Source organism: Cryptomeria japonica, chromosome 1 (genome assembly GCF_030272615.1).
Source record: "Cryptomeria japonica chromosome 1, Sugi_1.0, whole genome shotgun sequence".
In the NCBI taxonomy this organism is placed as follows: domain Eukaryota; kingdom Viridiplantae; phylum Streptophyta; class Pinopsida; order Cupressales; family Cupressaceae; genus Cryptomeria; species Cryptomeria japonica.
In genome coordinates, this window is record NC_081405.1 from 141,615,012 (window position 1) to 141,636,491 (window position 21,480).

The following is a 21,480-nucleotide window of genomic DNA, read 5'->3' on the forward strand; positions in this document are numbered from 1 at the left end:
CCTCATTAGGTGTGCAATAGTTACTGGTAGAAAGGGACTCCCTCTTGGTCATTAATATGTTGTAGAAAGGCACATGTCCTAATTGGCAACTTAGAAGAGTTTTGGAGGAGGTTTAGACCTTGTTATCATTTCAAGGAAGTTGTTTTCTCACATTGTCATCAGGTCTCTAATTATGCAATGAATTTTTTGGTCAACTCTAAGGTGGATCAAGATCCCTTGACAACTACTTGTAGTGATCTTCGTATCATGGTTGGGGCTTGAAAAGTATTCAAAATTCAAGTCCTCTTAAGGATTTTTTCAAGCCTTACTATATTAAGGACATGCGGTCCTCTTTTCAAGCTCCAATTCGTGGGAATTGAAGTTAACATTATTTCAAAAAGTAGTGAATGGGGGATATTTGTGACTCATTTGTGTTGTTTCTATTTTTATTTTCATCAAATTTAGTGACACGTGTGAGCTCTTAGATTTTTATGGCGCTTCCATGGTGTGTGTTTTATGCTCTATTGGATCATTTGTTTCCTAGTAAGTGGCTTTAGTTTGATAGATGTTTGTTGTGTGTACTTATTATGCGTTTATTGTGTTTCACAATGACACGTTAGCACAAATCAGTAAAGTCATGTGATCCACCCTTGGGCAAAGGGGTCTTTATCAACTTCTTATGTTCCATTTTTAATTGCTAATATATGGCAAAATTTGAGTTTCTAAAGATATTCTATTTATAATTGCCAATGGCAAAAATTTGAGTTTCTAAAGCTCATACTTGGCGAGAACATGGTTGTGTGTCTTATGCTCTATTGGATCATTTTTTCCTTGGTAAGTGGCTTTAGTTTGCTAGGTGTTTGTTGTGGGTTCTTACTATGTGCTTATTGTGTTTCACAATGATGCAATGGCACAAATCAGTTCATTCATGTGATTCATCCTTGGGCATAGGGGTCTCTATCAAGTGCATATATTCTATTTTTTATTGTCAATAGAGGGCAATATTTGAGTTTCTAAAGGTCGTGTTTGGCAAGAACATTTTGGGAATAGCAAGGCCTCTTTTCTCCAAAGCATCCATTAGGGAGGATTTATTTCCAATTCGATAGAGGTTGTGCCAAATGCCATGCGTATCTTTTGGTTGCTACAACTCTTGCTTCATTACACTATGGCGACTTTAAGTTTTCTGTGAAGGTCTGAATGTGATTGTGAGAGATTGTAATGTGGAGGTTCCAAGGGCTTCTTAGTTGGAAGTGATTAGTACAACATCACACTGTGGTGACTTAAGTTTTGTGTGAAGGTCTGAATGTGATTGTGAGAGATAGTAATGCGGAGGCTCTAAGGGCTTCTTAGTTGGAGGTATTTAGTACAACAGCAAAGAGTTGATGTAGGTTCAAAAGAAGCTACAGGAGTTAAGATATAGCATGGAACCCAAAGAAAGTATTTAATGGTTGCATACACCAAAGGTCATTTGGAAGCTTCAAATGCATTCGTGGTCCCATCCTTTAGTTCAAGGATGCCAGTTAGGACACAAAAACAACAAGAAATCTTTCACGACCTCAAATAAGCTTGGCTCCTTCTCTTTTGCAAGTCAATTTATAAATTCAATTGTGATTTAGGACCTTATACACTAGGGTGTGGCTAAAGGCATCATACTTAATCATGGGTGTGTGCTAGAGATTTGTCCCTTTTTGTTCGTATTTTTTGATGCTGTTTTTGGGTGCATGCTAGTGTTCTTTCTTGTTCAAGCACCATTTGTTGGCTAGTGTTTGAGTGGCGGATGTTATTTTAGTTATTATTAGTCGACTTTTTGGATAATGCTTTAACTATCATATTAATTTTATTGTAAAACATTTATCTTGTCAGGGAGCAGTTGGGTGTTGGATGGTGCTGGGTGCAATAATATATATATATATTTATTGAAGTTGGATTGAGGATTAGTTAATTGTTCATATTAAGGCAAATAAAAAGAAATGAAGGCAATTTTACAAATTCATTAACAATTTGTGCAATTATCAAATTTGCAATTACATTTAAAGCTCGTTATGTAACCATCCATGTAATTCCAAGACACAAGGGACAACGGGTTAACTTCACAACATCTGTTCGAATCACAAGTCGACCATGACTATAATTGTTGGAAAACTGTTCATCATAGATTCAACATACAGATGTCTTCCACACTATAATATGATAATTATTACAATTTCTTACCCAGAAATCAACTCCAAGTACGATTAGGATATAATGCATTAACTCCTTATTTTGTGATAATGGTTATGCATTCGTACCAAGGAGAAAACAATATCTTTGAAATCTATAATAATGTACACAAATGTATAATTGTTGGAAAACTTTTCATCATAGATTCAATGTACACAATTCTTCCACACTATTATATGATAATTTTTACAATTGCTTACCAAGGAATCAACATCAGGTATTATAAGACACAATGCATTAACTCCTTACTTTGTGACAATGGTTATGCATTGTTACCAAGGAGAAACCCGTGTCTTGAAAATCTATAATAACGTACAGAAATTATTACAAACCTGGTGGTGTATTGTAATTCTATATAGAATAAACAGCTTCCTTGTTTGAACAAACTTACTCAACTTGCACAAATTCTAAAGCATTTCCATCAGGGTCACGAGCAAATATAGCTGGTCTTCCAGAACGACTCAGTGTATAAGGTATACCTGATATCACAATAACCAACAATGAATGCTAGAATTGTGATCATATACAACTCTTTCAACATGTAAAAAATAAAAGTCATCTGTCAAGAAACAATTGAAATCAAGGGAAACAAAATAATATGCATTTTAGATCATCCAAGCAAAATTGATCGAGAGTGAATTAGAATGCCTAATAATAAACAAGCTCATTTCTTTCTCGGATGTATGTTCCAATGCTGCTGCTGTGATTTGAGGTAAAACCAATCCATTCACATCCAATTAGCATGCTTTATGCTGCCAAGAGTTTTAATAGTTCTAGAGATCCAATTTGATGTTTTCACATTTCTATATAAAAGAAAATAATGCATGTATAGTTTTTTTCTTTTGGCACTCACCGTCATACTCTTGAGTATACATGCAGTGTACATTAAAACATCAGTAAATATTTTTTTTGAATTGAATATCGATTACAAATATAGAATCACTACTTATAAATCCACTTTTATATAGAAACCACTTCATATGGAAAACCAAGAGTCACAATTTCGAATTCCACTTTAGATGTCCTTATGGAGAATCGAACTTGGGTCTCCACAGTGAGAACCCAATATTTTAACCAATTAAGCTCAACCCCTTGGACTCGGTAAAGATTTTTAAAATATCGATACAATAACATAAACATCACAAATTTGACACATAATAGATTAAATTATCTCCTTATTCATCCATAAGAAAATGAATTTATGAATTTTTTATGTCATAAATTATAATGATAAAAATAATAAGAATCCAAGTCTAAAAATGATGGTATATAACGATAGTATCTAAGGCATGAAAAAATAGTAAGCATGGAGCAGTAAGCTCAATTATCATCAGACTCCTCATCTGTCTGTCTCTTTTCCCTATGTCAACTTCTCATTGTGTGATATTGCAGTCTCTTAATACATACTTGTCATGTGATCCTAGACATGCAAGGCACCATGTACTGCAACTAGTTTATCATCTGTTCTAGAGATAAGCCTATTTTTATTGAGAGTGGATGAAGGTATGCATATCAATTTCCCACAATAACAAAGGTACTAGTATCTTTAGAAAGGAAGCAAATGATGACCATCCATACCATTGTTGCACTCCTGCTTAAATCCCACAATCTAATGTGTTTTCACTGCACAAAGGGTGGCTCTAGCCACCTACTCATGGCCATTGAGACTTGCAAATGCCACATGTTCAACCTGAACTTTGTCAATCTTCTCTCTTGTCTTCCTTTTCGAAAGGCCTTAAAGAGCCCTTCTTAACTTTCTCATCATCAATTGGAGATAAACTTCTTTGCCACTTGCTCTACAACTAGCATAGGTATTCTAGTTAATTCAGCACCATGAATCTTATTTCAAATTAATAGAACTTAGTTGACTGTCCTTTTAGCATTTGTTTATGGAAACAATCAATTTTACGTAAAAATAAGTTCCTCGAGTGCTATCATTAATGTAGATTGTCGCATGCATGAAGTGAGATAAGAAAAGAACTGCAACACCCCCAAAAATGAAGCTCAACACAAGGGATTTATCTTGAAGGAAATACATGTGGGAAACTCCAAAAGAGTAAGGCCTTGCCTTATCTTCCCATTATCTCCTTGCAATATTACAACTGTGCATCCATCTAGAGGCCTCCTAGGACACCAACATCATATCAATAGTATCAATAAATAATTAATTATCCTATATCTCTGATGAATTGGCAATGTAATATTAAATGGCTGTTTTAATTCTGAATTCTGTTCAGAATTCCTACTGCTGATCTTGTTCAATGCCTTCTCTCATATGAAGATATTCCTTATATATCTCTTAAGCGAAACGGAAGGATACAACCTTTGCTAAGGATATCTCTCTTCATAAAAAAGGTGTTCTTTCTAAATTAACTGTTGTCCCTTCATTAATCGAATCTGCTTGGAATTGATGGGAATTTGAGCTTTGTTTAGATAGTATTCTTTGTGCTCTACAGACTGCTGTTTTAGATAATGCTGTCCATTGTTGGAATATTCAGATCAAGTGATAATAATTTTATCCTATATATTTGCTTATTGGTTATCTCCTCCTTAGCTAACTCGCTACTTTTGGTAACAACTGTCCTAGCTCTTAATCAAGGAACTGCTACCTAACAAATCTCTATTGACCCTCATTAGGAGAACCGCCTCTTTCATGATCTGAATTTCTCAAGGTTCTAAGACAGCGATCTATTTATTAATGCTGCAGTCTCTCCTAAAATGGCAGGGACATGACATGACATGGGAAGGGGTTGCCAAAAGAAAAAATTACGCCATTCACTAAGAACAAGAAGAATCTGATGCTACGAGTGAGAGCAAAATTAAAATATTATCCTTTATTGACAAAAACATCAATGAGAAAACCTACAAATTTAGTAATGGCCTCCCAACATCCTTTTTTGGAAATGCCATCTATCCAAGAAGAAGATCCTTCTCCTTCCCACAAAAGAACTCAATTGGTTAAGGAATTTCAAAATAAAACAGGATACATTGCAAAGGGAAAAATTGCATGTTGCATTTATGCCAATGATATTCCTTTCAACTTGGTGAGATCACCATATTGGTGAGAAATGGTGGTGGCATCAATAGTGCACCTTCAAGTTTCATAGGTCCTATGAAAAGTTGCACACCACCTTATTGACAATAGAAAAAAATTTGTACGTGATGAATACTAAGAGGGGGTGGCGGGGGGGGGGGGGGGGGGGGTGAGTGAATTATTATACCAAAAAATACTGTAATCAATCTTTTAAACAGTTTAGCAGATAATTGGTGCAACTGTAATCAATCTTTTAAACAGTTTTGCGGATAATCGGTGCAACAGATTCACTAATAAACCGGTTAAGATAAATGCAATCCAAATAGCAAACAAAGCATTCACCCACAAAAGCACAATCACCATAACACGAGATATTTGACGTGGAAACCCAAATGGGAAAAACCACGATGAGCAAAAACTCACAAGTAACTATCTGCAGAATAGTAACTAGACCGGTTAAGGTCATACAATGTTCTTCACCAGAACAGATCCTGTTAGAAATCTAGATCTCTGTTAGGAGATAAGTCTTGTTAAAGACTACCTTGTTAAAGGATTTCAGATCCACAGTTGTGAACCACCTTGTTAGAAGATTTACAAAGGCTTTGTTGGGCCTACCCGGTTAAGGGTTTCAAACTTGTCGAAGATATTAGTAATCAACAAGTGAATGATCTAGCTAATAGCACAGTATGCTTAATTAGATCCTTGACAGCTCATTGTTAATGAATTTCAGCATTACTTCAGTCTTCAATATCTCCACACTCTATCTCTTTACACAGACCTAATCTTCTCTTCAATGATCGCACATAACCTTTTCTATTCTATATCTCACACTCCATCTCATACATGCAAACCCTAGACATGATGTCCTTATAAAAGAATCTGATTTCATGTCGGTCTAATAGAATTAGACTACAAGTTCCTAGGTACAGTGCATCTAGACACATTTGGTAACACGGCACAAACACACCGCCAAAGTGTCGGTGGATGATAACTCATCACACATTACAGTAATACCGGTCGGTAACTCATCACAGATATATACCGGTTAATACAATATACCGATTACCGGTTGTCAAAAATGAAGACTGGAATATCGTAGTGTTCCGATCAAAAGTTAACTACCGATTGGGTCCTTCGTACCGGTTGAGATCCTTGAACCGCTTGGGGTCTTCATACCACTTGGGATCTTCAGTCAATCTGTGACCGGTAAACCATCTCCTGCAAAATACTGATAGTCTAAAGACTATACATTCAATAATACACAATACCAATTGGAACAATTAACGGTTGAGCATAACTCATACATCAAGAAAGTGTGTGTCCATCAATGACAATCAAAACATCATCAAAATGCCAACAGTACATACATCACTCAAACCAATTAGGGATTCTTGGATTGAAATGGGATTGTAATTTTTCTGACGGATGGAAAGAATGCAAAATCCAACCTTTAATATATATTATTAAGTCCATACAGATGGTGGGTCTTGAAAATGTTGTCCAAGTCATTGCAGACAATGCAAAAAATTTTAGGGCTACAGGTGCTTTGGTTGAGGAAAGGTATGCACAGATTTTTAGGACACCATGCACCATACACTCCCTTAACTTGGTGATGTAAGCAATTGGCACTCAAATAGAGTGGGTGAAAGCTATATACCATGAGGGTGAGGAGATCCAAATGTTTGTGACAAACCACCATACATCACAAGGCATTTTTGTTAATGTTTGCATACGCTTCAAGAGATTTTATTTATTTCTCCAATGGTTGTCTTTCCATTTTGCTGTTCCTTATTTCTTGTTTGGCAATTAGCCGGAAGTATTTCGTCTCCGTATTGTGTATGTGCTGGCAGCGTTTATTCCATCGTGGATTTCATCCGTTGAAGTTCTTTGGCTCTTTGTGTATGTCGGTTGTGTAACTGACATCTTCTTTTCGTGTTTGGCCTTCCGTCTTTCTTCTTCGTGAGATATATCGGGTCATGTTATGTGTTATATATTTGCCGAGGGATGTGAAGTTTAATGTGATCGATATTCTGATGTATTTGATGATTATTGATGAAAAGCTCAAGACTTTGTTGCTGTGACCTTGCATCATCTTTAGTCTTCTAATATAATTATTATGTTCAGCTAAGATCATTTGTGTGTGAGGATTTGATCTCTTAAGTTTTGTACACAATTTGTGCATTCAATAAAATATTTTTTATGTGGCTAGGTTTTTCACCCTCGGGTGGAGGGTTTTCCCAGAATAAATTGTGTATCTTGTTCTTGTGAGATTTTCTAAGTTTCAGATTGTTGTGTCTTATGTTTCTGGTTCTAACATTAACATGGTATCAAAGCGAGTCTGAGGCCGTCTCCCTCACAAGAGGCCTCGGGATTCTAGGAGGGTTGCTTGTTTATTGTTTGGTGTTATTTGATCTATGTTTTCTGAAGACAACGCCATTCTCTAAGCTGCGACTTCATTTCTGGCTATTTCGGATTTCTTGAGCAGCCCTGCAAAACACGACGGGATCTCTGTAATGCAACTGATCTGAGGGTATCACATCGTGTGAGGTCCACTTTATTGTTTTGGAAGGACAAGATCACGGCTTCTCTGTGTCGTTGCTATTATCTAGCATCTGCATCCTATCAGCTTATTTGTTGTGATCACTTATCACATTGTTGTCATTGCTATTGTTTGCAATCTCTGTCTTGTTCAAAGGAGAGAACACTCAGTCTGTGGTGTATTTGAGCAAACCTTAATGCATACCAAAAGATTCCTAATATAGAGAACAGTGCTGGAGGAGTCTTATGAGAAGATAAGACTCAGCTACAGGACTAACTCAATGGGAACCGGCAATAAAGAGGTGAAGGCTACACATGTTCTAGGTCCCAGGATCGTGGTCTTTTCAACTTCAGAGGTAGCTTGACATTTCAGCTTCAGAGGGAGCCAAACATCCAACTTCAGAAGAAGCCTATCATTTCATTAGAGGCAACCTTGGACGAGGAGGCCAGAAGGTTGATATCATGGAGCCACATCATCATGAAGATTTTGTTAATGGATTTTTCTTTGTGATGGAGAAATTTGAGGTGAAAGCCCTTGTAATGCATTTTTCTCTGTGATGGAGAAATTTGAGGTGCAAGCCCTTGTTAATGCATTCTTCTCTGCTACAGAAGTTTGAGGTGAAAGCCCTTGTTCCACCCTGTGGGAGTAGCCATGGTGGATGTCATGTTGAGAGACTCCATGACAACATCACGTTGAGTGACTCCATGATGAGAGCTTGTGTTTATTCCACTCATGGGAGTAGCCATGGTGAACATTGTGTTGAGTGAATCCATGATGCTATCACGTTGAGAGAATCCGTGATAAAATGTTGCTTTTTACAAATATGGGTGTAGCCATTGTGTTTGTCATGTTGAGAGACTCCATGACTTGAAAATCAGAAAATAATATCTCCTTTGCTAAGAGGGAGTGTTAATGTTTGCATATGCTTCAAGAGATTTTATTTATTTCTCCGATGGTTGTCTTTCCGTTTTGTTGTTCCTTATTTCTTGTTTGGCGATTAGCTGGAAGTATTCCATCTCTGTATTGTGTATGTGCTGGCAGCATTTATTCCATCGTGGATTTCATCCGTTGAAGTTCATTGGCTCTTTGTGTATGTCGGTTGTGTAACTGACATCTTCTTTTCATGTTTGGCCTTCCGTCTTTCTTCTTCGTGAGCTATATCGGGTCGTGTTATGTGTTATATATATGCCGAGGGATGTGAAGTTTAATGTGATCGATATTCTAATGTATTTGATGATTATTGATGAAAAGCTCAAGACTTTGCTGTTGTGACCTTGCATTATCTTCAGTCTTTTGATATAATTATTATGTTCAGCTGAGATCATCTGTGTGTGAGGATTTGATCTCTTAAGTTCTGTACACAATTTGTGCGTTCAATAAAATATTTTTTGTGTGGCTGGTTTTTTCATCCTCAAGTGGAGGGTTTTCCCAGAATAGATTATGTGTATCTTGTTCTTGTGAGATTTTCCAAGTTTCAGATTTCTGTGTCTTATGTTTCTGGTTCTAACATTAACAATTTTTAGGACTTTCTCGAATTGGGAATTGTTGAAGGTAAATTTAATTTAATTGTTCAATTTATTTTTAAATTTAATTTATATGATGTTTACTTATATTTTAATGTGTAATTAACTTACGTTTTACGTGATCCTAGATTGCTGAGACCAAATTTGCATCACATGATCGTTTTAAGACGACTTGTGAAGGTGTGAGAGGCATTGGGTGCCATGGTTATTGGCCAACAATGGAGTATTTGGAAGCAAACAAATTCAAAGAGGGCCGAAGTCAAGTCACTGATACAAGATGACAATTGGTCGGCCCGTGCATGCTTGGAGTTTCACCAAGCCTATCATGACTATGATTAGGTTTTTTATACAAATCAGCCATGTTTGGGGGAAATCTATGATAGCATTGACTCCATGGTAGAGAAAATGAAGGCAATAACTTAAAGAGGATGACCTCAAAGAAACATATTTCCAATATGTGGAAAACACCATTTATTATTGTGGAACAAGATGAATAAACCATTGCATCTCCTTGCATATGCATTATCCCCCAAATACTATGGCGCAAAGATTCTTTGCCAAGAGAACTACACATATAGAGATAGTGAAGCTGCTAATGGATACAAGTCAGCATTTGGAACTCTTCTCAGATCCAAAAATGGTTGTTGTCGAGTAATTATGTCATGTCATAATTAGAATGTTAAGTGTGTTAGGGGTCGGTGGTTACCTGACGATTGCCGGCAGTTGGCACCAAGCAACCTGTACCGATAGGCGACACCTATATATATATATACTTGGGTCTCTATTTCAGTGTGTGGATGTTGCTGAAGGAAACTATGTTTTGAATGTACTAGCATTTTGGAATCAATGAATATAGACATATGAGTTCTTCTTACTTGCATCTTCATGTATTGTTGCATTTCCTATATCTCTGTACTGTTATGCATTGAATGCACACACACCCCACGGGGGCAAAACATCTGGCACCGTTGCCAAGTTAAACCTGGGAACGACGGGAGTATACTACATGGCACGACAATAATGGGACAACCATTGAGCGAGGGGACAAATAGCAATCTCGAGAAAGAACCGGAGGAGTTGTTTGAAGGCGAGAGGGCACTGAGAAGGGACTTCACCTGCATCTTACAAGCATCAATTGAAACTTACGTACGAAGGGAAGCCACAGAGGAGGACGTCCCTGTGAGCGCCATGTGGAGTGCCCTTGGCGTAAGTCCGACGGTGAACCGATTGATGAATAACCTGCCTGGCCTGTTGGCACAAGCATTTCTTTCCCTACAAACTTGTCGAGAGGAAACCTACCATGAGAACCATCCACAACAAATTTTACAACAATTCGAAGAGAGGAGTCGACGGGAGGAGGAACATGACGAAGGTCGCCAAAGAACCTTCCACTTGACGGAACGTAGGAATTGATACCCGTGACGCTAAACAAAGATAGAAATCGTGTACCGAAGGGACAAGAGGAAGACGGACATGAGGCAGTAGCGAGGGCACTAAGGTTGGAGCAACAAGTCGAACGAAGGAGATAGCTGAAGAAAATTGCCGAGGAAGGAAGTGGAGGGAATGGCAATGATGACTCCACTGGCGAGGGCCAAGTTTCTGTATTGATAGAAACCACTAGGAAGCTGTTGGGGGACCTTTCCCTCACGTTGGAGGAGATTGGTGACGGGAGTACGGTAGAGCCATACACACCATTCAGAGGTGACGAGACCAGGAGAGAAAAGGAGACCGAGACCGAGAACAAAGAAGTGGGAGATACCGGTGCGGTCGAAGGTGTCGAGAGGACACAAGGGCACAGTAGTAGAAGCAATCTATTCAGTTCAGGCTCATCAAACCCTGGTAGTCAGAGTAACCTGGTGGGACCCAACGTACCAAATTCTGGAGGACCAATTTCTGGAGGGTCGAGTTCTGGAGGGCAAAGTGGGCCAAAGCCAAGGAGCATAATGGCGAACAAGCAGAAGTTGCCTAAATTCACTGGAGATAGCAAGGAAGATACTGTACGGCATTGTCGTACATGTGAAACAATCTGGTTGGCCAATGGAGTGACTGACAAAGCTGAATGGGTGGTGCAGTTCCCCGCCACCCTACGCGGGATAGCCATCGACTGGTACTCCAATACAGACAAGACGAAGGTAGGTACTTGGGACGAGTTACAGAAATCCTTCAAGACGGAGTTTCGACTCCTTCAGAATGACAATGAAATCGTCACCGAAATCTTGTGCACAAAGCAAGGAAAGAACGAGATACTACGAGCATACAGCCGGCGACTCAAAGAATTGCTCGGAAAGATGGATAATCAACCCATTGATGGATTGAAAAAGCGGTGGTTTGTGGAAGGACTGAGATCCTCCCTCAGGAAGAAGATGAAGATTGTCCCTCCTACCTCGTACGAGGATGCATACAACCAAGCCATGGACCTCGAGAGCGAAGGCAAGACCTCGAAGAAGAAGGATAAATCATCGGGTGACAATGGTTCCTCTAAGAGCAACAATGACAAGGACTCAAGCAAGAAAGTTCACACTCTACAAAAGGACATGCATAGAATGATGAGAGAATTTAAAGCAACGAAGGGGAGCAGCAATAAGAATGAAGGGGACTTGTGGTGCGCACATTGCAAGGAGGAAGGCCACACTAAGGGTACAAGCCCGAAGAAAGTTTTCTGTGACATTTGTCAAGTACTGGGACACTCCACCAAGGAGTGCTCGTACAATATGAAAACAAGAAGCACCCAAGTGCTTTTGACTCAAGAGCAACCTTCCACAGCCGCGGCAGCTGCTAACCCACATCAATCGACCAATACCACAGCATCTTCCGGCAGGTACAGAAACAATAGACGAGGAGGAAAAAATAACAGCAATAGCAACCACCGAGTGCAGTATGATGCAAAAGGCCGCTTGATGATACAGTGTCAAGCCTGTAATGAATGGGGACACTATGCACGTGATTATCCCAAGGGAGACACCCCGCAGCATATGTGTCGGTGGTGCGGGCCAGGAGATCACGACATCGGGATTTGCCCAAAGTCTAGAATAAATTTGTTAACAATTGAAAAGTCCAATGAAAGGGAGACGCTCGCCATCACTAGAGCACAAACGAAGAAGGCCACTTATCCTGACCCCCATACAGAGAAGGAACGAGTACGGGCAGCCAAGGCTGATATTGAGCGAGAAATGAGGAAGGAGCCCCGAGAAACCCCGACAAGTACATCTGCTGAATCCGAACAGAACATCCTTCGACAAGTGTTGCAGACTGAGGTACCCATCAAACTCCAGGACCTCCTCAACACAATGCCCAAATTAAGAGAAGCCATCACTAATGCCATAGAAGTGTCGATCCGCACAACAACACTTCACATTGAGGTGCCGGTCAGCCCCTCGGCTGACCCCATGCTGTTGGCGGTGAACAGCGGGAGACATTCGGTAGTGGTGGAAATGGGGATATTGGGTACGATCCTCACCGACACCATCATAGACGGAGGGTCCGGGGTGAATGTACTTCCCGAGGAGACTTGGCGGAAATTGGGCAAGCTAACACTATGGCTGTCGACCTTCAACTTGGTGGGAGCCGACCAGCACGGTATCAAACCCATCAGGACACTCATGGCTCAACGGGTGACGATCGGCACTCAGCCCTTCATTCTTGACTTTGTGGTGATTCCCTTAAAGAAAAGGGGCTATGACGCAATCCTTGGAAGAGGCTAGCTGATTAAAGCTAAAGTAAACCACAACTGGAAGCAGAACACGTTGTCCATGGAGAATGGGGGCCGGAAATTTACAATCAACCTCCGGACATAGATGGTGAGTGAAGAAATGGCCTCTTCTTCAGATTCGGACTCCAATGGGGATTCTGGGGTGGATGAGAACAAAAAGGAGCCGAACGACGAAGGTATCCTGGAATTAGAAGACTACTCTGAGGATGAGGTAGGCTCGTTGAATGGGCTATTCCACTGGCAAATGGAGGACTATGAAGTCTTCCATCCTAAGTGCCATATACTGCAAATTGAAGAGGAGCCAGGCGAGAAAGATGAGTTTCTGCCAGAATATAGGGAGTATAAGGAGGGAGACACCATAGTGAATGACGTTCCGGCGTACAAGTTTGCAAAGGACAAACCAATGCGTTACAAAGACCCCACCCTGAAGGAGACGAACCTAGGGTGTCATGTCGCCTCCTTGATCGTTATATATATCCTAAATGAGGCAAGTATTACTATTGATTAATATAATGATTATTTTGAAATTTATTTATTTATTAAATAAATTATTTAATTAATATATATTAATATTTATTCTTGAAATGTGATAAAGTCAATTATTTAATATATATTAATATATATAAATAATATTAATATATTAAATAAAAATAATATATAAAATAAACTATTAGAAAATATTAATATATTTAAATATATTAAAGATGGAAATATGAATTATTAAATGAACGAATCAATGATGTTAATGTTTAATATTAAAGCATGTTAAAATATTGACGGGAGTAAGCATTGGATAGAGTAAATGTCTTAAATACATTTACGTGGAGATAACCCCCACGTGGAGAGCTAACTATACGATGGCCCCTCCCCGCGGGAAGTGGTGGGACAGGGGTCGCAGCCTAAGCATTGGATAGAGTAAATGTCTTAAATACATTTACGTGGAGATAACCCCGACGTAGAGAGCTAACTATACGGTGGCCCCTCCCCGCGGGAAGTGGTGGGACAGGGGTCGCAGCCTGGGCTGCGACCACCATCACACCTCTTCCTGCGGAAGGGACCCCGTGGGGGGATGCGACCCTTCCCCTCCACAGGGTATTAAGGAAAGATCACCGCAGAGCTAAGGGGGGGGGAGAGCAAGTGACGAAGAAGGAAAGGTGGACGAGGGGATAACCAGCGACACTGCGGGCTACGAACTGCACTGTGGCTACAAACTGCAACAGGTAAGTGGTGTCTACGATTCACAGAGTATATATATGTGTGTGGATGTGTGTGCCACACACACGCATATATAGTTATGAATATTTTAATATATGTTAATAAATGGTTCTAAATATATGATAATGAATATTTGTGAATATAGGTTAATGAATGGTTCTAAATATATGTTAATGAATATTTGTGAATAGGTGTTAATGAATAGTTCTGAATTTATGTTAATGAGTATTTGTGAATATATGATAATGAATAGTTCTGAATGTATGTTAATGAATATTTTTTAATATACGCTAATGAATCTTCCTGAAGACATGTTAATGAATATTTTCTAAATATATGTTACGGAATACATGTTAATTTAGGAATATGTAAATGTAGATTATGGAATGATATATGATAATGAATTATATGAATAATGGACTGTATGATGGAGGCTATCGGGAGGAAATTCCTTTAGCCTAATGCAGGGATTATGATAATCCCTGGTACGCAGTATATACTGAATATCTATATGCATATATGTTATGGCTTGGTTGACAAAGTTCATCCAAGAAGAGACAGATCTGGCCGGTCCTCTCTGGTAGACTTGGATGATGAGATGCATCATCCAAGGCAAGGAATTGATCATATATGATGGTCCTCCTTGGTATGGCTTGGGTGTAAGAAATTACATCCAAGACAGGAATCGAATTAACCTTCGATTTCCTGGTATGGCTTGGGTGTAAGAAACTACATCCAAGACAGGAATCGAATTAACCTTCAATTTCCTGGTATGGCTTGGAACCAAGATGGGTTCCAAGAAGGCGAGCTTCACAGCCGCCTAAGGACATGTCCCAGTACTGCACTCGTATCCTTTTTATTAAATAAGAATTGAGATTGGTGTTAATTAAATAATTGAAGTTTAATTGCAAGTTAGATTAGTTATATATATATATATATATATATATATATATTTGTTGTATTCTAACAATCTGTTTGTAGGTCTGTGGTCTCTAACTAGTAGGGACATTTCATAGGGGATGTTGCAACCCCTCAAAATATCTTGGTGTGAGACGATTGGAATCCCGTGCTAAAGGCGGCAGCCTTCAAAATTTTTATGGAATATAAGGACGTGTTCGCTTGGACCTACAAAGCTCTGAAAGGAGTCCCGCCCAAATTGTGTGTCCATTGGATACCATTGGTCCTTGGAGCCCAACCGATACGGAAGAGGCCGTACCGCATGAATAAAAACTATGTGGCTAAGGTGAACGAAGAAATCAAACGGATGCTGGAGGTCGGCATCACATTTCGGGTGGCGACAAGTGAGTGGGTCTCACCGATCGTGATCTCACTGAAGGAGGAGGCCAACCAAATCCACATCTGCGTGGATTTTAGGTGCCTCAACACCATCACCATCAAGGATTTGTTCCCTATACCTTTCACAGACAGCATCCTAGAGGTGGTTGGCCATGTAATGGACTCATTTATGGACGGCTTCACGGGATACAATCAAATTTCGATAGCTGAGGAGGACAAGTTAAAGACCACCTTTGTGGTGGAGGATGGAGTATATGCATACAACCAAATGCCCTTCGGTTTGTGCAATGCTCCGGCAACATTTCTGAGGATAGTTCTCCACATCTTCGACAAAATGTCTGTGGGAAACTTTAAGGCCTTCTTGGATGACTGGTCTATTTTTAGTAGTGAAGACACTCACTTGGTGGCACTGCAGGAATGCATGGAGAGATGTCGGAGGGCCAGGCTGGTCTTAAATCCAAAGAAATGCAGATTTATGGTGCCGCAAGGGAAGCTGCTAGGCCATATTGTTTGCAAGGTTGGATTAAAAACTGATCTAGATAAGGTACTGGTAATTGTGGAGATGGAGCTGCCCATTGACGTGACAGGAGTAAAGTCCTTCCTGGGACATATAGGATATTACCGGAAGTTCATTAAGAACTTTGCTCAACTTTCATTCTCATTGGACCAACTGACACAGAAGGGCGAACCGTACGTGTGGGGACCAGCACAGGGGGAAGCATTTGATGAACTCACGAGGAGACCAATGGCCTCACCCATTTTGGCCTATCCAAATTGGGACAGAGAATTCCACGTACATGTGGATGCCTCGAACTATGCCATTGGGGCTACGCTAGCACATGAAGGAGGACATGGGCTGGACCACCCCATATATTTTGCCAATTGCTTGTTGTCGAAAGCCAAGAAGAATTATAGTACCATCGAGAGGGAAGCCCTCAGAATGGTCTATGTCGTACAAAAATTTCGGCACTACTTGCTGGCAACACCTTTTACTTTTTATGTGGATCACCAAGCGTTGATGTACCTAGTGAATAAACCCATTATTCAAGGCAGAATAAACAAGTGGTTACTACTCCTTCAAGAGTTCACATTCACAATAATTGTACGGCCAGGTAGGAGCCATGTGATCGCGGATCAATTGTCCTAGATTAAGTCGGGAGAGCCACCAGAGGGAGTCAATGATGACTTTCCCGACGCACATCTATACCAAATTGCCACACTGCCTTCGTGGTATGCGAACATAGGGGAATATTTGTCCACTTCTCAGTTCCCAGCCGATATGTTACCAAGCGAGAGACGGAAATTGGTCCTGAGAAGCAGAACATTCCAGCTGATTAATGGGTTGTTGTACAAAATGGGACCCGACCAAGTCCTCAGAAGGTGTGTGATGGTGTTGTGACGTATTCACACATCGCCCCATTGCAAATGGGGACCCCTACCTTTTGCTTTCTTAGTTTAGTTTTGCTTGGTCTTTTAGGTTCTTGACTTTTAGTCTTTGCATTGAAGGGTCACCAGGGGGCTCATTAGGATAGCAGGCTCTACTTAAGTAAAAGGGATTGAGTCACGTGGATCTCCTCAAGAGATCAGGTCAATTCAGTGATTAGGGGTTATTTAGATCATTCCTAGGGTGTTTTTGTGTACTATCCGGTCGCACTTCAAGTTGCTAGATCAAACCTTGGTTGAATACATAATGTCATCCTGAGCCTCAAATGTCCTAAAATTTGGCTAAGTCTGGAATGTCATCCTGACCCTGAAATTTGACTAAGTCTGGAAAATTGAAAAATCCTCCAAAAACTAAATTTTGCATTATAACTCTTGGAGGTCCGAAACCACTCTCAAACATCCTAACAATATATATGGAATATAACTTAAAGACATTTCCTTATATCTTTCTTCTTTCTTATACTTAAATGTTATATTCCATATATGAATCCTGACGGAGAGGCTAAAATGTCAAATTTCGCTCCTGACCCTTCCAAAGGGTCCAAAGCAAAATTTCACGAAGGACCTAAGATTTCACCTAAGTCAGTGAGTGGTTGAGCGAATTTGCTAAGTTATGAAAGGAAATGCATCAAAGGGTTGAGTCTAAGGCAAAGTCAAGTTGAATCCAAGATGAATTGAGTCTAGAATAGGAATTTCGCTCCTGACCCTTCCAAAGGGTCCAGAGCGAAATTCTTGTATGACCCTATTTCTTCACAAAACCTTGAACTAAATGCCAACTTGAGGAGCAAATTCACTTGATCATGATGGAAGGAGGCTTGAGAAGTTATGTCCAAGGCATGGGAAGGAGAAAGGAAGTGAGAAATTAGCTCAAAATATGAATTTCACTCCTGACCCTTCCAAAGGCTCCAGAGCGAAATTCTCCAAAAACCTCATTTCCTTCCTTGTTTTGGCCAAAATCTTAGTTCCTTGGGCATATTTGGAAGTGGATTGACATGTTTTTGCCTTAGGAAGTGATTAGAAGAGGAGTGAAGGATTTTGTCCTAAATCATGAATTTCGCTCCTGACCCTTCCAAAGGGTCCAGAGCGAAATTCTTGAAAACACCTATTTTCTCCTAAGATGAGGTCAAGACCTTGGTTCCTATGGCGTGGATGCAAGTGGAGTGGTGTATATTTGCCTTGCAAAGAAGATTGGAGTTGAAGAGATGAAGAGTCGAGCCTAGAATGTGAATTTCGCTCCTGACCCTTCCAAAGGGTCCAAAGCGAAATTCCCAAAATCTCCTTTTTCTCTCAATTTTGTGTCTGTTGGTTGAAAATTTTGTACACTTGGGGAAATATACAAAATTGTGGTTTCAACCACAGCACACGAGTAAAAACTCTCCTAATTAAGGGAAGCCTCCCCCTATCTAACTACAACTTGGAAAATAAAATGGGATCGGACAGCAATCTTTCTTCTTTTTGCAAGAAAGACAATATCCTTTTCTCTTCACAGAAAAGGATAGCGATTGAATAACAACAGTAACCACTTTCAAGTGAAATAAGAGAAAGGAAATGAAGTTTCCTGAAAGCGCAAAGACTTCCGTCACTTCCTTCGGGACGGGACAGCAATATCAAGCTCAAAGACTTGACTAGTGGAAGTCCTATCTACCCTTTGCTATACTAAATTTTACAACGAATAAAAGATAACAGCTCAAAGACTGAAATAATCTATTCTTTTAACACAAAGACAAGAACTAATGCAAGCTCAAAGACTTGCTGCTATTTCTTATCAAACAGTAATTTTTCCTCAAGAATAGACGCAAGCTCAAAGACTTGCTGCTCCTTCTAGAGATTTTCCTATTTTAATTAATCTTCTCTACTTGCAGCTCAAAGACTTCAAATCACATTGGACTAAGCTCTTTTAGAAACACTTTGCAAAGAATAAATAAAAAGAATGAAACTCAAACTTGTAGCTCAAAGACTCAAAACTTGAGTAATCTTTCTTTACTATTCTTCAAAACCTTCAATTCACATACATAAGCTCAAAGACTTCTTGCTGTAAATTTGGCAAAGTTTTTGCTTGCTTTCCCAAAAGATAATAATTACAATGGACCTCTCAAGTATTTATAGAATAGGAGCCTTGAGAAAAAGGTGGGAGGATCCTAACTAACTTGAGAGATTCTCTCAACCACCAAGACTCATTCAATAAATAACTGAGACTTCATTAACTAACTAAGAGTTACTCTAACTAACTAAGACTTATTCCAACTACAGTCCTAATCGGACACAACTTGTAGTTGCCTTACATGTAATTACAAAAGTACAAGTAATGTGTAACTTGCATTTTACATAAATTACTTTTACATGTAACTTGTCAAAACAAAATTACAACTAAAAATTACAAAAAGAGAGAAGATTCAACTAAGTGTTGAAAAACACTTAGGTTGAACTTTGTGAAGACACAAATCCTTGAAATTTCCGGATGCTCGCTTGTAGTTCCTCGGGATTCGATTCATGGGTGTTCTTAGCAACAACCATAGTCTTTACAATAGTGTCGTGACAACGAAGGAGCGCGGAATTGTCTTTATCCAGGGTAGACTGGATCTCATGCAAAAAGGCTTGGTGTTTCATCAATGCTTGAATTGAAGCTGCTGAGAATTGTTCGCTCCTCCATTCACCTTGAATCCTCATCTGTAAATCAGCAAGAACCTCTTCTTCTAGAATCAGCTCTCCATCCTGACTTACTATATTGCAAGAGGCCCTTTCACAATGTGAGACAATACCTTGATAAACTTCATCCTGGAATCTCCTTGCATCACTGATCTCTTCGATGAGGGATTTAAGAACAAGAGTCTTGTTTTCCATGAGTTCTTCAAATTCCAAGTACATGACCCTGGAAGAGATGATGGCGTGCTCCTGCAAGATATTGAGCTGTTGTTGGGGCATGGTACGCCAGATTGCCAGACTTTTTTCAATACTTTCCAGATTCTTTTTTAAAGTGTTAGAAGTCTGATCCAATTTCTCCTCTATGGTTTCCAACTTAGACATTATTTGAAAAATGTCTTTTACCACTTGCACACATTGATCATGAAGCTAATCAACCCAGGAATCCAGTGCTTGTACTTTCTGAGCAGCTCTTTCCACTCCACGAATCGATTCTTGGGAACCAGAAGAACCTATAGAGTTACTCCCTTCAGCCGCAGGTTTTGTGATTTTATGGATGGCTGCCATGAGCTGTCGGTTTTCTTCTTCTAGCTTGTTTTTCTTTGCAAGAAGATTGTCACACCTTTGCACTAGTGAAGCAACAGAAAACTGAGCATCATGTTTAATGACCTCATGTGTTTGCTTGCCCAATTCTACCCTTGTAACCTTATAATCAGCAGCTGACATTTCATCAAGTGGTTTATCTGCAATAGGTTCCACAATTTCAGCTACTTTCATCTTGTTGCTATCAACAGTTACCCTAGAGATAGTCTTCGCCTTCTTAGCAACTTTGGATCTGGACTATTTGAGTTGCTGGTAGTCAAAGGCATCAGGTGAGATCTCTTGCTTCTTTCTTTTAGGGGTAAAAGAACTAAGCCATGGAGGCAAAGTCATCAACTCACTTCCAGTAGCAGCTGTAGGCAAAGGAGAAACAGTTTCTGTTTGAATTACCGTGGTCACCCTGGGAGGAATATCTGTTTGAATAGCGACCACGGTTTGCTCAGTTACCAATGGGCATGAAGATTGCCTCATGAATTCTTCAAAACCAGAAGTGGAAGTATCAATTTCTGATAACTGAATGCAAGTGGGATTATCTTCAGGCACTTTCAACACACTTTCTCGTTGTTGATCAGGAGAAGCCTCGTATGCTGAAATGGGAACTGCATTCTGAGGAGACTCATCAATGAGCAAATCAGGAGGAGAAAGAGGCGTCTCAATGGAAACTGGCGGAATGACCTCGTGAGGCGTGTCTGAAACTGGAGACTTAGGCGCATCATCAGATTGCTGCCCCTCTTCTGGATTATCCAGATCGATCACCTGAACATGGAACCGTGATTTCTCCTTCCCACGAGTAGTTGTCTCCTCAGGAGGAAACACTACTGCACGACTAACTCGTAACTTGATCCTTGTGCCTGAAGATGAAGCACCCTCCTTATTATCAATCTGAATTTCAGACTTCCGTCCAAGAGGCCCTGTAGAATCATCTTCTTTACCAACCTTGATTTTGATAAGTCTAACAGCATTACTTTTCAGCCATGCATTAGTGTTGGCCAAGATAGGCTGAAATCTGTCAAGAATGGAGACGCACTCCTTGTGTGACCATTGGATCAAAGGAAGTGGAGCTTCCTCAACCCTTCTTGAAGTGTATTCAGGATCAAGTATATGCCCGTCATCGATCATCCCTTGTGGGATATCTGCCAAGTTCAAGTCAACAATTTGCTCAACAGTGAACCTGCAGTAATCCATCTTCAGAACTTCGGCTTCTGTGTGGAGATCTGCCCAGATGTCTTCAATGCGATGAACATGCACAAAGGATTTCTTGATCTTCTCCTTCATACCTCTA

General features: G+C 39.9%; 1 protein-coding gene across 1 annotated transcript in view; it reads right to left on the bottom strand.

Annotated features, from left to right (window-relative positions):
• Window positions 1-2,316: 2,316 nt before the first annotated feature.
• LOC131027655 (glyoxylase I 4) overlaps window positions 2,317-21,480 on the bottom strand; it is a 53,762-nt gene continuing 34,598 nt past the window's right edge. Inside the window, exon 5 of the mRNA XM_057957724.2 lies at window positions 2,317-2,678. Coding sequence (XP_057813707.1) covers window positions 2,587-2,678 — 92 coding nt within the window. The 3' untranslated portion in view covers window positions 2,317-2,586. The remainder of the gene's footprint in view (window positions 2,679-21,480) is intronic.